Below are 17,359 nucleotides of genomic sequence, written 5' to 3' on the forward strand. Positions count from 1 at the left end.
TCTACTATGTTTCTTTTAACGATTTGGAGTTTATATATTGTTAGTAGTATTCTGAGTTTTGTTTGTATGTTCTTCAACATATCAACTAAACCTATCTTTTACTCATTTGTATTGTTAATAATTACCTATTCCTAGTCAGAACAGAACCTTATCATGCTTTTGTTATGCTACTCTCCACCCCACCCATAACAATATCATCTGTGGTTTTCATTTCAGATTAGTATTGATTTTTTTTAAATTTTTATTTATTTATGATAGTCACACAGGGAGAGAACATGAATCCTGGGTCTCCAGGATCGCGCCCTGGGCCAAAGTCAGGCGCCAAACCGCTGTGCCACCCAGGGATCCCGATTTTTTTTTCATATAATTAATATTCATTTAGAATTAGCATTATTTGCTTTCACTAATCACTATTGCATTAATTTTTCTTGTTTTTCTTCTTTCTGAAACAGTCCCTCTTAATTTTTTTTCAGTCCCTCTTAATTTTTTTTCATAAAGTATCTGTAAATGAAAAAGTGGATCTTTTTATATGGGAAAAAAAAATCTCATTTGCCCTCATGTTTGAATGGCAGAATAGCCTGTAAATTTTTAGATTTCAAAATTATTTGCTCACCAAAATGGAAACTTAAGATCTATGCATTTTCTGTGTGCAAATCATACTTCAATAAAATTTTTTAAAACCCTCTGGAATTTGAAGATATTATTCCATTGTCTTTCAGCATCCAGTATTGCTGAAAAAAACTACTGTTCATTTGATTCATGTTCTTTTATATGTAACATATTTCCCCCTTCCTTGGGTATTTTCTTTATCCCCAACACTCTGAAATTTCATCAGTATATGTCAAGGTGAAGATCTTTTTTTCATATTCTGCTTGGCAACTGGTGGGCTTTTTCAATCTGAAGAGTCTTTCTTCAATACAAGTTTTTCTATCTTTGAACATTCTCCCTTTTCCATATTTCTCTCCATTTTCCCTATTTTCTCCTTCTGGAATTTTGGATATTTGAACTTCTGCATCTATTCTCTTTTTTCATGTTTCATCTCTATAGCTTTGCAGTGGATTCTGTTTGATTCCAGGTCATCAATTCATTTTTCAGTTATAATTTTTCTGTTATACAGTTCATCTAGTGAGTTTTTATTAATTTTTTTGTTTCCAGGGTACCTAGAGTGTTGTTGTTGTTGTTATGTTTTTAAGTAGGCTCCACACTCAGCATGGAGTCCAATGTGGGGCTTGAACCCACAATCCTGAGATCAAGACCTGAGCTGAGATCAAGAATCAGACGCCTGACTCAACCACTTAGGCATCTCTGTACCTAGATTTTTTTTTAAGATTTATTTATCTGAGAGAGCGCGAGGGGCAGAGGGAGAGGGAAAGAGAATCTCAAGCAGACTTTGTGCTAAGCACAGAAACCCACTTGGGGCTCGACCCAATGACCCTGAGACCATGACCTGAGCTGAAACCAAGAGTCAGACAATTAACCAACTGTGCCACCCAGGTTCCCCGCGGTACCTAGATTTTTTTTTGATGAAATGTCTTTCTGCATTTACATTTATTCTAAATCCCAGGTCTATTCTGCCCTATGAAACCCATCTTTTCCAGGTATGAACTCCTCCTTTTGTAAAGTTGAGTGCCTTTCCCCTCATGATATTAGCTTTCTTCAAATACTTGGCTTTTCTTGGGTGTGACCTCCTGTTGGAACTAAGACTCCTTGTGAGATTAAGTGGTTTGCTTGCAAGAGGGAATAAGATATGCATCTGTGAATTGCACTGCACCTGTCTAAAGTGATCATGAAAAATGGATGCCATGTGCTTCTGGACAAGATGAGTCAATAGCCTTCTGAAGAGGGCTGCCCTGAAGAACTGTCAGTGTTTGGGGCTTTGCCTTGCCTCTCTGACCCAGACATACAACCCAGGAATGACCAGGAATATCATGGGCAGACACCTCCTTGGCTCATTGCCTGGTCTGAGATGAACATTCCTGACCACTTGTTCTGTGCCCACCGATTCATGGTCAGTCAGGCAAGGGCCATCTTCTTTCAGTCCTCCAGTTCTGGGTTTGAAGCATTCCTAGAACTATTCCCATATCTTATAGCAGACCTCTCCTCTGTGTAATTTTGGCCCAAGGTTTCCAACTTCAATCTGTTCCCATGTGTTTGTCATCTTCTATAATGGCTTTTAGTTCACTAAATAGTTCCCTCTATTGTTTTTGAATGAAGATATGGATTTATTTAGATCTTTTGTGAGCAATTTATAGATCCCTGGAGTAAAAAGAAACAGCTACATATGCTTAGTCTGCTATCTTGAACCAGAAGTTGACAAGCTTATTGTATAGACAATTTGAAAACTTACCCCACGGTACTATATTTATTCCCCAGTGTGACTCCCAAGGATGCAGATAAGGCTGTGCTCATAATAAGATAGCTTCTAGTGTCTGGTACTTAATATTTTTTTGGACAAATGAATCTGACAAATGAATGAAGAAATGATTGAGTCAGTGTGATTAAAATGAGTATTCTAATTCTCATCCTGTCATTTATAAGACCATTCCTCCTCCCTGGACCACAGTTTTCCTATCTATAGGATAAAAGGTTTGAGATCAATCCTTTCGTCTTATAATTTTTTTAAAGGTTTATTCATTTATTGGAGCTCCTGGTGGCTCAGTCGGTTGAGCACCCAACTCTCGGTTTTAGCACAGGTCACGATCCTAAGATCGAGCCCCATGCCAGGCTCCAAGCTCAGTGCAGAGTCTACTTGAGAATTCTCTCTCCTCTCCCTTTGCCCTTCCCCCCTTTATTTATTTTAGAGAGAGAACGGGGTTGGGGGCAGAGGGAGAGGAGATAGAATCCTCAAGCAGACCCCCCCCCCCGCCGGAGCGTGGAACCCCAGGAAGGGTTCAATCTCAGGACCTCAAGATCACAACCCAAGCTGAAACCAAGAGTCAGCCACCCAACCTATTGAGCCACCCAGACTCCATTAATCCTTTCATTTTAATATGAAAGCAATTCCTTTAGTATTTCTTTTTGATCAGGTCTGCTAGCAATGAATGCTCTGTTTTTGTTTACTGAGAATGTCCTCCTTCCTCACTTTTGAAGGATAATTTTGCTTGCTATATTACTTTTGATTGAAATTCTTTTCTCCCCCCAGCACTGCCAATATACCATCCAATTACACTCTGATCTTTAGCCTTCATGATTCCTTTTTTTTCTTTTTTTTAGTAAGTTTTTTATTTAAATTCACAGTGGAATATTAGTTTCAGGTGTACAATATGGTGATTCAGTGCCTTCCATGATTTCTGATGAGAAGTCAGCTGTTACTGACAATACCATGGAGGTGATGAGTTTTTTTCTTATTGCCATTGAGATTCTCTCTTTGTGTTTGGTTTTTGGCAATGTAACTCTGATATGTGTCAGTGTGAATTCCTTTGAGTTTATCCTACTTGGAGTTTGTTGTTCTTCTTGGATGTATAGATTAATATTTTTCATCACATTTAGAAACTTTTGTTCTGTTTGTGGATTTAATAGCAGGAGGCTAAGGTGGGGTGTGCCACTTGCTGTTTCCACTTTTCCAGTGGGGAGGGGGCCCTGTGTAGGTGCACTGAGGTGGATGGCCATGATGTGTAGAGTTGGGGGAGTAGGGGGAGCTGATAGGGCAGAAGACATTCAGGGGGCCCAAGACATGGGGGGACTGCTGGGCAGTGCAGAGGTCCTTTCCATTAAGTGACCAGGATTGTCAAGTGGCATTGAGTCTGGTGTGAAAGTACTTGACCCCTTCCCTCCCAGCTTGGAGGAGCTTGCCCAGAGCCATCAGGAGTGTGAGGTGGCCGCTGGCCCACTAAGGCCCACTCAGTGTCCTTCCCTGTCATCCCTTACTCCTGTCCTAGGCAGAGGAGCCCAGGACAGGTGGAAGAACCACTCTACTTCCTTCTGTTGAAGTTCAATTCTGTGGACAGAAGCTGGCTCAGGCAGGGCCAGCGGCAGCAGGGGATGGTCACAGAGCAAGTGTTGAGTGCTTGGTGGTTGAGAAATATAGCTAGGCCCACAGTGGCAGCAGCACTGAGTGGGTAGGGTGGCCAGGGGCCAGGAATGTGAGGCTGAGGTCTATGGCCCTGAAGCCCTCCTGATATGGGGTTGGGGCAGCAAGCAAGTTGGAAGGACAGAGATGTATTGGGCTATGGTGGATGGGGTGGGAACCTGGGGTTCAGAGCTTGTGGTGGTTCACCTATTTGCAGGTACCTTTGTACTAGAAGCCCACTCTCTTCATCAGCTTGTCTGCCCCTGTGGGGTCTTGACGGCTATAAACAAACACATGAGATGGGATGAGCTGAGGCTTCTTGTGCCCAGTCTTGTGTGGCAGTGGTGTGAAGATCCATCACGCTTCTCAGAGCTTGTCACTGTGTTGGAAGTGCATCTGGTTCCCATGGGAGACGTTCAGGATAAGATGCTCATGGGCACTGGGGAACTTCACGTTCTCGTATTTTGCTATAGGTCAGGTCCAGCTCTGACTCCAGAGGCTTGAAGAACATGCTGGGATTCTTGGTCATCATCTGTATGTACACGGCTTTGTTGTGCTTGCACTGCTGCTGGAAGATGTTGCTGGCCACGTCCCAGAACTGCAGATGCACCTCAGCCTTGTGCTTATTCAGGCCTTTACAGCAGCGCAGGATGAAGGGCAACTTTTCCCACCTCTTGTTCTTCACATAGGGGACAATGGCCCCAAAGGTGGCTGTGGTGGGCCCGCAGAGCACTGTGGGGTCATCAAGGTACCCTTTGGTGGACTCACCCTCTCCTTTGGGGTTCCCCACATTCTGGTCCAGGACTACTTTATTTGCCTGCACCTCTGAGATATGCTTTGACACCTTGAACTTCTCCTCATGGACATCATTGAGATCAGAGGAGGCCAGCTTCTTCATGGTCACCAGACACACTATCTGCAGGAGGTGGTTCTGTATTACATCCCAGGTGATCCCAAATTCATCAAAGTACCTGCGGCACCCCTTAATGCCAAAGGGCTCCTTTAATGTGAGGGTGACACAGACAAAGTTGTCCTGGTTCCAGATAGGGCTGATGATCCTGTTGGCAAACCTCAGCACCATGAGAGGTTCTGGACCATCCCCTGGCCCAGGTAATGGTCAATGCGGTAGATCTGGTCCTCTGAGAACACGGAGAAAATGTGGTTGGAGAGCCATTGGAGCTTTGAGGATATCTCCTGAAGGGCTTTTCCACACAGACATGGTTTCAGCCTGTTTGCTCTGGCTCATGCAGGTGTCATGGATGTTCTTGGTGACTGCCTCATAGACAGTGAGTGGGGCAAGGCCGGGTAGGAGAGGTGGTTGGCCTGCGGCCTCTGGGGAGGGCATTCATGTAGCTGTTGAGGCACTCGTAGGTGGCAGTGTTGTCATACTGGTGAGCCACATAGGAATTGCAGGCAAAGAACTCCTTGGGCTTCTCCTCTGGGGTGGCTTTGAAGAAAGGTTCACTCTGTTTTCATACGTCTGCCACTGTGAGGTGGGAGCGGGTGGAGCCCATAATGAAGGTGTCTTTGGGCAGAAGGATCATCCTAGAACAGCCACCAGATGGTGGGGTAGATCTTGGTTAACTTGCCCCATAATGACAAAGATATGTGTATTGGATTGATGGAAGGCATTGCTCTTTCCTCAGGATCTCACATACTTGGGCCCAGCTTAGGGCCATCCGCTCTGCCATAATGCTCTCTGTGCCTCACCACCAGTGAACATCTTGCTCACAACAGGGGAGTTCCTGGTAGGTTCCCTAGGCTGCGCCCCACCCCACCCCACCCTTAAATGGTGGGGGTGGCTATGGTTCTGAGCTGATGCCTCATGCAAGGTGTGTGGGCAGAGCCTCAGCATCCCCTCCCCACTGGGGGTGTGAGGGTAGCCCTCAAGTTTAGAAACTTTTTGGTCTTCTAAAATATTTTTTCCTCCCCTTTTCTCTATTCTCCTTCTGGTATTATGTGTATAATGGAGCACTTGGTGGTGCGTCACAGTTTTCTAAGGCTTTGTTCATTTTTGCCATCTTTGTCCTTTTCCTCAGGCTAGATAATCTGTGTTAATTTATCTCGAAGTTCATTGATCTTTCCTCTTGTGGCTCAAATCTGCTGTTGAGCCCCTCCAGTGAATTTTTTTTTTTTTATTAGGTATTGTGCTTTTCAACTCCAGAATTTCTCTCTGGTTCTTTTCATAATTTCTATCTCTCTATTGATATTCTCTATTTGGTGAGGCACTGATAACATACTGTCCTATAAATTTTAGACATGGTTTCCTTTGCCACGTTGGTTTTGTTTGGTTTTTAAAGATTCTATTTATTCATGAGAGACACACACACACAGAGAGGCAGACACATAGGCAGAAGAAGCAGGCTCCATGCAGGGAGTCTGATGTGGGACTCGATCCCGGGACTCTGGGATCATGCCCTGAGCTGAAGGCAGATGCTCAACCGCTGAGCCATCCAGACTTCCTGCCTTTACCACTTTGAACATATTTAAAATAGCTGACTTAAAGTCTCTGTCTAGGGGCACCTGGGTGGCACGGTCAGTTGAGTGTCCAACTCTTGGTTTCAGATCTGGTAGTGATCTCAGGGTCATGGGATTGAGACCTGCCTCAGGCTCCATGCTCAGTGCAGAGTCTGCTGGAGTTTTTCTCTCCTTCTGCTCCCCCCCTCCACCATGTGCATGCTCTCTCTCTCTCTCAAATAAATAAATCAATTAAAAAAAATAAAGCCTCTAATATAGATGGCCACCAGACACATGAAAAGTTATTCAATATCACTCATCATCAGGGGAATGCAAATCAAAATGGATAAGACATCACCTTACACCTGTCAGAATGGCTAAAATCAAAAACACAAAAAAACAAGTGTTGGTGAAAATATGGAGAAAAAAAGAAAGCCTCATGCTCTGTTGAGGGGAATGCACTGCATACCTGGTGTGGCCACTGTGGAAAAATAGTATGAAGTTTCCTCAAAAAATAAAAAAATAGAACTATGCTATGATTCAGTAATCACACCACTAGATATTTACCCAAGGAATACAAAAACACTTATTTCAAAATGATATATGCACCCCTATGTTTATTTTGGCATTATTTACAATAGCCAAATTATGGAAGCAGCCCAAGTTCCAGCAATAGATGAATGGATAAAGATGTTATACACACACACACACACACACACACACACACACACACACACAAATAGAATAGTATTCAGCCATAAAAAAGAATGAAATCTTGCCATTTGCAAGAACATGGGTAGAGCTGGAGAGTAAAATGGTAAGCGAAATAAGTCAGAGAAAGGAAAAACTGTGAGATTTCACCCATATGTGGAATTTAATAAAGAAAATAAAGGAAAAAAGAGAAAGATACAGCACGAAAAAGATTCTAAACTCTAGGGAACAAATTCGTTAAGGGGGGGGGCAGTGGGATGAGTGAAATAGGTGAACTGGATGAAGAGTATACTTATCGTGATGAGCACTGAATAATGTATAGAACTATTGAATCACTATATTGTACACCTGAAACCAAATAACATACTGTATGTTAACTATACTGGAATTAAAATTAAAAACTGGGATGCCTCAGTGGCTCAGTTGGTTAAGCATTTGCCTTTGGCTCAGGTCATGATCTCAGGATCCTGGGATCGAGCCCCAAGTCAGGCTCCTTGCTTAGTGGAGAGTCTGCTTCTCCCTCTCCCTCTGCCTCTGCCCCTCCCCTGGCTCATGAGCAAGCATGTGCGTGTTCTCTCTCTCTCAAACACAATTTAAAAAACTTAACCCCCCTCCCAAAATAAAGAAAAATAAACTCATTAAAATTAAAATTGAAAAAAGAAAATCTATGTCTAATAAGTTCAAAATCTAGCCTTCAGGACAGCATCTAGTCACTGAAATGGGCCATACTGTGTATATGGGCCATGCTTTCTTATTTCTTTTCAGGATATATATATATATATATATTCCCCCCCGCCTTTGAAAACCAGATTCTCTAGAGAACATAATATGGCAACTTTGAATATCAGATGCCACCACCAGCACCAGCACCCCAACCCCTGCCAGGGTTTGTTGCTACTGTTGTTTGTATATTCCTTTGTTCAATGACTTTCTTGAACCAGTTCTGTGAGGTCTATAATTCCTCAGTGTGCAGCCACCGATGTCTCTGCTGGGTTAGCATAATGGTCAGCTAGCGATTGGACAGAGATTTCCTTAAACGCCTTGAGCTAGAAAATCTTCCACTTTTGACCAAGAAGCTCTGTGTGTTGATGTATCCCTTCAATGTTCAAACAATTTACAGCTTTGTCTTAGTCTTTACTTCCTGCTTGTATAGGACCTCAGGGTCAGCCAGAAGTGAGAGATCGGGGCCTTCCGGTCTTTCTAGACCGTGGACGTCATCTTTTAGACCCTGGGAAATTATACCAGAGCTTTTAAAATTCCCCTCTGTACGTCCAATTTCTCAGATCTCCCTTTTAGGTCTTTGGCTGGGCTCATGTTTGCCCCAACTGGTATTGCAGTCTTTGGCAACTGTGAGGCTAAGCAACTAAGCCTGATTATATTTGACAAATGCCCTGGGAATAGGGGTTTTCCCAAGTAGAGAGCTCCAACTTGGATTCAATAATAACAACACCCCGTAAATCAAGCTTTTCCAGTGAATTACCATACAGTCCAAACAGTGATAATACTTGGGGGTCAGAACTTTCGAGGTTCCTCTAACCCAACCTGTCCCCTCCAGCAGCTTCAAGGCTGCTGTTTTTCAAGGCTCCTATGGAGTTGAGGCTAAAGGGATGGCAGTAGGCCAAGTCAAAACACCACAAATCCCACTGTTCTTACCAAAGTTGAGCAGTTTCTCTTGGATAAAACCCCTCTTCAGATTGTTGTTAGCTTTTGGCTAATATCTAGAGTTCTGGAAAAGTTGATTTTTTATAATCCTGCCAATATTTGTGTCGCTTTTATGGAAGAATGGATTTATAGAACTCCTTACTCCACCATTCCAGAAGTCCCTCCACTCTGGTTAGAGATCATGTCTAAGATCAGGCTTGCTCAGGTGTTAACTAATAAGAAGGTATTCACTGGAAATAGGATTAAAGTACTGCCCTTGTCCTACAAGTCTCTGGATTTAAAAACAAAAAGACACTTTAAAGGAAGGAAAAAAGGATCTATAGGAATCATTCCAAGATACTGGGGTGACATGGGCGCCCATGGTAAAAGTCAGTGGGCTGTCAGGACTCACACCCCGATCCCTGACACCTAGCCCATTGATCTCTTGGCTGCTTCCCCTAGGAGATGCCTTTTTCAGAAGGCAGATGCCATGTTTTGAGTACTTCATCAAAGCTACAAGTTTCACACTTATGATACTCACACTTGCCAACAAAAAAAATGATCTTATTTCCACTTTACATATGAAGAAACTGAGGCTCACAGGAGTCAAGTAACACAACCAACGTTCATGAGTGATGGAGAGGGGATCCTATTCCAGAGTGTAAGCTATTCCAGGGTCACCAAACCCAATGCCCTAACCCACTGGTTGGCAATGGTGTGGGTAAGGAGGCAGTTTATGAAGGTGCCCATCATGACAATTTTGAGCACAAAAGGTTGGAATTGCCCTTTTAGCCCTCTTTCCCAGGAGATACCTCCCCACCAGTCATGGAGCAAGGAACAATAGAAAAATAATAGGTATGGCTTGCCCTAATACGAGCACCTGCTGAGGTGGGCTCCCGGGTCAACTCCTCTCTCACTCGGGAGCCAGAGCTTCCTTGCAGTCCCCTCAAATCAACGGTGGCCAGGGCAAAGCCTGGCTGTGATGTCAGGGCTGGGAGCACAGAACTATCCCCTTCATATGCTCAGAACAAAGTCCACAGGCCTGAGAGTCGGAGCCCCACCCAGTCAGTCCACTGCAAGCCTAGGGTGTGTCTATAGAGGACAGAGGTATGTTCCCAAATGCCCCAGCATCCCGGCAGCCCACAGCTCCATCCATCCCCCATGACTGCAGCAAAGGGGACATACTCATTACAGAATACTTTACAAAAGATCCATTTTATTTTGACACCTCAGAAATTGGCAAGGAAATAAGCACAGCAACAACAGTACAGGCTCGTGTGCAGAAACATCTGCAGATATGTGATCTCACTGGGATCTCACAATCACCCTGCAAGGCAGGCAGGGTGGGTAACCACTGATCCACTTTACGGAGGACTTGTCACAGGGGACCCAGCTTCCACACAGGAGTATAAACATTCCACCCATGCCTCCCTGTGTCTGGTCCAGGCTCCTCAGTACCCCAGGGTGGGCTGGGCTTCCACCAGCTACATGCCGGTATCTTAACATCCTCCCCGATAAAACCAGGGATCAGGCTGTTCCATCTTTGAATAAAGGCCTTTCTCATTGACACGACCTATATGTACCTAGCAAGCATTGCTAGGTCTGTCCTATGGTGGCTGTACCAAGTGGCCAGCCAAAAGCCTTAGCAAGCCCTGGGCACAAATGAACCACTTTATATAGTCAGGAATGCCACCAGGGAGATAGTTCTAGTGTGGGCAGAAAAAGCGGGTCCTCGTTTCTCCACTGGCCCCAATCTGTCGGGGAGGGGGAAAGAGTCATTGCCTCCTCTCTCTGCTGTCCTTGTTGTTGACCAGCTCTTCTGACTATTCTCCAGAAGGCGAGTGGACCTGCACCTCCTCCCTCTGCAGAGGCCAGCCTCGGAGCTAGACTCAATCTGCCATCCGCATCAGAAGGCCCTCTCCAGTCCTCAGAGTAGGAGGGCCCCGAACAGGCACCATGGTCTTGATCTCCCAGCGACATATAGGGCACTTTGCAGAGTCCCTGAAGACCCTCCAGGCGCAGTAGCTGCAGAAGTGTGTGTGGCCACAGGGAATCAGGCAGGTGTTGGCAGCATGGTGGAAGCAGATGATGCACGCCTCCCCTGCTGTGGCTGGAAAAGGGGACAATACCAGTTGGGGCACATGGGGGCAAACAGCAAGCAGCCTACCCATGCTATAACTTAGGGCAGAGACACACAGTCCTATTCTGAAGATTACCTCATGAGAAAATGCTCTCAACATAATCAAATGAAAAAAACCTGGGGGGGCCGCTTGGGCGGTCAGTCGGTTAAGTGTCTGCCTTTGGATCAGGTTGTGATCCCAGGGTCCTAAAATTGAGGCACTGAGCTCCCTGCTCAGCGGGGAGTCTGCTTCTCCCTCTGCCCCTCCCGCTCCCTCTCCTCCTGTTCCTTTTCCCCAAACCTCTCTCAAATAAATGAAATCTAAAACAAACAAACAAAAAGAAAACAACTGGGAAGAAAGCCATAATATACGTACAAAAGTTCAACTTTGAAAAAAGGAAAACAGAGCACAATTTCCCATAGAAATATGACTACAAAATAGTAGGAGAAAATCCACCTAAGAGGTCACGGGTGATTTTTCTTTTTTTTTTTTTTTAACTTCCACATATATTCTTTAATATTTATTTTATTTCTGTTTGGCAAATTTTTTATTATGAACATGGTCTGTTTTTTAAAGCAGGGACAAAATCACATTATTTGTTCATGAATGTGCTCTTGTAATTTGTAAAGTTAGCGAATGTTCTAGAAGGCAGAGCTATTAAGTTGCTTTTAGGTTTCCCATAGGCAGCACCCAATCTTTTGACGTAAAGCCTGCGGGAGACATTGTGAGACTTGGAAAGACTTTAGTGAGCTTCCAGAGCTGGAGTCTCCCCTGGTGCCTCTGGTGCTGGAGTCCTGGGGAGTCCCTGGTGCTGAGGGAAGCCACTCACCTTCAGGCTGCAGAGTCTCATCACTGACGGCCCGTGGCATGGTTGAGGGGAAGACACTGGCTGTGGGATCTGAGGCAGAGAGGGAGACTTAGGACCCAGGGAAAGCAAAGCCAGGGTGCTCCCACGGTCCCTTCCCAGCTCTTGAGGTAACTGCATGGGCTTTCTTTCCTGGGTTACAGGGCTGGAGCTCCCCACTGATCTTACGGCCCCAACCATCCCCTCCCCAGTTTAACCCAGCAGAGACTTTGTGAGGCTGTAGATTCTTTTTCCTAAACCACCCCACCCTTCTTTTAGACACCTCCTCTTTGCCCTATTGTCACTGCCTGACTGGAGAACCTCAGCCTTACCTGCCTTCCTAAACCCAGATGTGCACTAAAATCCCCCAGGTGGTGGGGCAAACAGGTGCTTGGGCCCACGCCAGACCAACCAAAACAGGTGTGTTGGGGGGGGAGGGGGTGGTGAGGCTTCAGCAGCTGTGACAAGTGATTTTAAAAACGGAGGAGAGAATGGACTGCTTGTATAGGTCGTGGAGGAGCAGCACAGGAATCCCAATATTTCTTTTTATGGGTGTTTCCTGTATCCACTCTCCCTGAAATCCACTCTCCTTTCAGGTGGCTAGAGGGACGGTTCCTGTTTCCCTACCCATTGACGGAATGGCTCACTTTACCCCCACTGCACACCCAGTCTTCCTGTGCACCTCCAACCCTCATACTTATGTTCCCTTTGCTTGCCACCCTTGACTCTTGTGAACTACTTAGGGGCAAAACCTGGTCCCCAATCTCTCCCTTTGTGAAACCCCCCTTTAACAGATGTTTGGAACGCTAGTCATATCTTAGCGTTCTCTAGGGACAAGGCTGCTCTCCCTTTGACTGGGTCTTGTCCATCTGGCATCCCCAGCGCCCATCTTCATACCTGACACTGAGCAGGAGCTGACGCAACAACCATATATGAAAAACTGAGCGATCTCCCCACCCCCCACCCCAGCTGCGGGGGGAGGGGGGGGCGTGGTACCACCCGAGCCTCCACCTCCCACCCAGGGGCGGCGCCCGGGTGCCCGCCGCCTCACCCAGCAGCTGGATGGCCTTGGTGGTCCCGTACACGTCCATCACGGCCCAGAGCGGGGCGCCCATGAGCACACCCTTGCGCAGCAGGAGCCTGGGGCCCGCGTTGACCGTGGCGCAGAGCCGGCCGCGCCGGGTCACCCAGAAGCGGACTACGTCCCCGGCCAGCGCGCAGCCCTCGGGCAGCACGGCCGCCCACGTCGGGCTCTGCTGCTCCAGGTCCGGGCACACGAAGGGCGGCAGGCTGGGCGCGGACACCCGCGCGGGGTCCAGGCGCGTGAAGCCCACGCGGAGGCCGCCGCACCAGCCGCTCTCGTGCCGCAGCACGCGCAGCGCCACCCGCTCGCCCGGCCGCACCGGCCTTTGGCTGAACACGATGCCGTCGTGGAACGTGGCGCGCCTGCGCGCGGTGCTCCCGCGGGCGTCCAGCCGCACCTGCGCGCCCTTGGCCTCCAGGTGGAAGCGGAGGGTCTCTCGCGGCGCCTTGGGGCCTGCGGGGAGGCGGGGCAGTGTCAGCGCGGCCCGGCCCGGAGTCCTCGGCCCCCCGCCCCCCGCCCCGCCCCGCCCTCTTTCAGGGGCCCTCCGGAGAGCTGATGAAGCCTGAGGAGGAACCTGCTTTGGTGCCTGGGATCCGAGTTCCATCGCGAAATTCAGATGCTGTAAAAATGAAAGGAACTCCTGCCTGTGCTGGCTCTCGATACCTGGTAATGGTTATTGGCATTAAATAGAGCAGGCTTTAGAACAGTAGCTATAATATGATCCAGGTTTTGTTCGACACATATATGTTTAATACACACATATATTATGTTTAATATGCACATATATATTCTATCTGTATCTAGAAACAATCTGAGAGGAGATGGGCTTGCCAATTGTGGTCAGCTTGTGGGGATGGGTCCTGGTATTGGTGCTGTTTTCCTCTCTGTCTGACTTTATGATTGTCCCACAGAGAACCTGCACCATATTGTGAAGGCCATGGTCCACAGAGAGGGTGACTTCCTTTTCCTAGGAGAGAAAGGAATCCAACGGCTCCTGCACAGGGGGAGGTAGCAGGAGGAGGCATAGGCTGGAGAGGGAGTCCCAGGTCTGCCGCCCAGAATCCTGGACTGGGCCAGCCAAGCCCCAGGGCTGGGTTTTACAATCAGGGGACTTCCCAACCCCACTCCACTTGGCAGCTGGGAGGGGAAGTTCCCTCCTGGGCGGCCCTTCCTCTCAAGCCTCAGTCCTGAGCCTGGAGGAAGCTGGTGAGCTTCCTGCACTGAGCCAGTGCTACGGCTCTCCTCTCTCTCCACCCCTCCTCCCCTCCTGTCCTGCTCTTTCTGGGTTGGAAGATGGAAGCTGGAAATGGAAGGGAATTCCACTGGAACTTGAACTAGACCCCAACCCAAAAAGCAGGCCCCTGCCCTCCTGGATCTTACCAGTTTTCCCAGCCACACTTCTCTGACTACTCACAAGCCTGCAAGATTCCAGAAGGTCAGAAGGAGGAGAGGCTAAATCTGGTCAGGTACAAGGGATACCCTTGAGGTCATAGGGAATCTGTCTCTGATGGATTCAGGCCAAAGGCAAGCCTACCATGGTTCTCTCACATGAGGCATTAGGGACAAGCACTCACTGTGGCCTTGGGGACCTCTGAACACGCTCATAGGGCCTTGCTATCCAAGTTCACTCCTCCCTCACCCAAGCCCCCTGCAGAACCTTCATCCCCTTCTGGAATATCTTCATCTCTCCCTTCCTTCCTGATGGTCTGCCCAGATGCCTTTTCCTGGAGGCTATGCACAAACAAGGGAGAGTCCCTGGATAGATAGACAGTGACCAGGAGCCAGAGTCAAGGGCCCTGACATCGGATGGATTGTCTTTGGGCCCACTGCAGAGTCGCTGAGGCATCCAGGAGGCTCTATGGAGGGCAGCCAGGACTGATACCCAGATGCTAGTCGCTGTTGCCTACTGCCCCTCTCGGTACAGGTCTCCTTATCCACCAATGGGATCAATATGTTTGGCCTGCCAAGGACCTGCCTAGAGATCCTAAATGTGAGGAGTTAACTACCCCCTGAGACAGGTGTCACAACTTTTGGATGTCTCCCCTCCCCACCCCACACCCCGAGGCTGATTCAAAGAGAATCTTTGCAGGAAGTCTCTTGGAATCTAAGTGACTGAGGGTCAGCCCTCTGCTCTGCAAGGACGTCCCTGGATCTTTATTATCCTCCTGGCCACCCCTCCAGCCATCAAAGCCCTTGGGTGCCAGGCATGCATTACCCCTTACAGCTTCTTTCACTCCTCCCACAGCCTGAAGGGAAGCACTCAGAGGGAACTGAGTTTGGGGTGGTTCTGCACATCTCCACAGTGAGGAGCAGAGGAGCCGGAGCCCAGCTCCTGCCCCCGCACTCTTATGCTGCCTCCTTTGTGGCACCGCCATGACCTGGAATCCAAAACACAGTTGCCACAGCAGCAGCTACAGTGGCTTGGTCCCCACCCTCCTTACCACCTTCTTTCCCACGGAGCTCTGGGTGCTACCTGCTACTGCTGTGTGAGGCTTCTGTGCCCCTGGGGAGCCAAGGGCTGAGACTCCAGGCTCTCTGCCTGGGAGGGAGCGGGGTTCTGAGATGCAATCTTGGTGTCTGGTGGTAAAAGACCAGCTCTCCATCCCCTGCCCTGCATGCTAAGGGAACACTGTGCTTTCAGGCGAGGCTCTCAGAGAACTATTGTGCCTGGCAAGCTTTTGGTTTGTGCTTCTAGCAGTCCCGTAAGCTTGTGGGCAGGGTGAGTTGCATTGGCCCTGGCCTGCAGATGGACAAACTGAAGCCCCAGGGGAAAAGTGATTCTCCCAAGGTTCCACAGCCTCCCCTCTCATTCTTGCATCCCCGGTCTAGGGACCAGGCTTGGGGCTCCCACTTACCAGCCTCAGAGCAGAGCTGGGCTCCCATCAGCCTGGGGTCCTCGGGCACAGGTCCCTGGGTCTGGAAGGAATTGTCTGGAGAAGACCAGTGGACAGGTTTCCAAAGACTCAGCAGGTCCCCTCGTTATGGGCAGGATCATGTTACAAGGTTGATGATTAATTAGATGTGGCTGTCACGAGTTATGATACCCAGGGAATTTCCTGATGACTGCGCCTGGCTCGTAGCAGAACTGCCACAGCTGGCCGACCGAAAGGAAGCAGGGACTCGGGAGATGGCCTGAGTAGGATTTAGGATAGACTCCCTCACTTCTGACCAGCTGTTCTGAGCCCCACTGTGCGTTATGATCGTCTGAGGCACATTAGTAAGTACTTATGCCCAGACTGCTCCCAGAGACTCTGATTCCAGTGGCCTGGGGGAGGGGGTGGTCCAGCATCAGTCATTTTTAAAGGCATCCAGGATGATTCTAATGCACAGTCAGGGTGGAGATTCTACTGCTACAGACCCGGGCACACAGGCGGTGCCTAATCAGTGTTGCTGAAGTGGACTGAATTGAATTAGCTGCATCCCAGGACCTGTGAAGCTGCCCCAGCCCTGGGTCTTAGGCAGAGGGAAAAGGAGAAAATCGGGCAGGATGGGAGAGGTCTTGATTGCTCCCCCAACCCTGCTGGAGCTGGAATTCCGCTCTCCAGTATACGCTGCAAAACACACATAGTCCCACCAGGAGGTCGTGCCAAAGGCCTGGCTCCTGGTGTGTTGGCTCTGGCCGCGAAGTGAAAGATCTGGGGCATCTGGCTGTTTCCATCTGTAGAGCAATTGACTCTTGATCCTCAGGTGATCTCAGGGTTGTGAGTTCAAGCCTTATGTTGGGTGTGGTGTCTATTTAAAAACAAAACAAATCAGAGATCTTTCGCCCTCTCCATTTTTATAGGAAAACTGAGGCTAGGGCAGCCCCGGTGGCTCAGCGGTTTAGCGCCACCTTCAGCCCAGGGCCTGATCCTGGAGACCTGGGATCGAGTCCCATGTTGGGCTACCTGCATGGAGCCTGCTTCTCCCTCTGCCTCTCTCTGTTTCTCATGAATAAATAAGTAAAATTTTTAAAATAATAAATAAAATGCTGATTGGCTCAGAAGGTATAGGGCTCTGGCTAAGATATTCCTTTTTTTTTTTTTTTAAGATTTTATTTATTTATTCATGAGAGGAACAGACAGAGACACAGGCAGAGAGAGAAGCAGGCTTCATGCAGGAAGCCCAATGACTTGATCCTGGGTCTCCAGGATCACACCCTGGGCTAAAGGCAGGCACTAAACCACTGAGCTATCCAGGGATCCCCTGAGATGTTCCATTTCTAACAAGGTGTTTCTGTGGAACCCACTTTAGGTGGCAAGGCCTTGGGTTAGCTCAGAGGCTTGTGAGTTCCCTGGCCCCCACCCCCAGGCTGAGCCCTTCCCAAGACCCCAGATCAAGGCCATGATCAGTGAGTACTCTGAACTCAGCTAAGGGATACATGTCCCTGGAGCAGCTGGAGACAGTGGTGCTGCTGACCAGGCCGAGGAGGCTGTGGAGATGGGAAAGGATGGAGGATCTGGAGACCCAGGTTCTGCCTCCTGTGTTTTCTTGCCTTCCCCTGCCCTCCCTGG

At 48.2% G+C, this 17,359-nt stretch overlaps 1 protein-coding gene and 1 pseudogene across 6 annotated transcripts in view; both read right to left on the minus strand.

Moving 5' to 3' along the window:
• Positions 1-4,195: 4,195 nt before the first annotated feature.
• On the minus strand, positions 4,196-5,706 carry LOC140600689 (glucose-6-phosphate 1-dehydrogenase-like; annotated as a pseudogene).
• A 4,308-nt stretch (positions 5,707-10,014) lies between these two features.
• Positions 10,015-17,359, minus strand: part of NEURL3 (neuralized E3 ubiquitin protein ligase 3) — a 31,442-nt gene continuing 24,097 nt past the window's right edge. For all 6 annotated transcript variants that reach the window (XM_072770345.1, XM_072770344.1, XM_072770343.1 and 3 more), the window contains 4 exons: positions 15,722-16,598; positions 12,834-13,319; positions 11,768-11,836; positions 10,015-10,928 (listed from right to left, as the gene is read on the minus strand). In XM_072770345.1, coding sequence (XP_072626446.1) covers positions 10,708-10,928; positions 11,768-11,836; positions 12,834-13,319; positions 15,722-15,749 — 804 coding nt within the window. In that variant the 5' untranslated portion in view covers positions 15,750-16,598 and the 3' untranslated portion in view covers positions 10,015-10,707. The remainder of the gene's footprint in view (positions 10,929-11,767; positions 11,837-12,833; positions 13,320-15,721; positions 16,599-17,359) is intronic.

Source organism: Canis lupus, chromosome 12 (assembly GCF_048164855.1).
Source record: "Canis lupus baileyi chromosome 12, mCanLup2.hap1, whole genome shotgun sequence".
Classification (NCBI taxonomy): domain Eukaryota; kingdom Metazoa; phylum Chordata; class Mammalia; order Carnivora; family Canidae; genus Canis; species Canis lupus.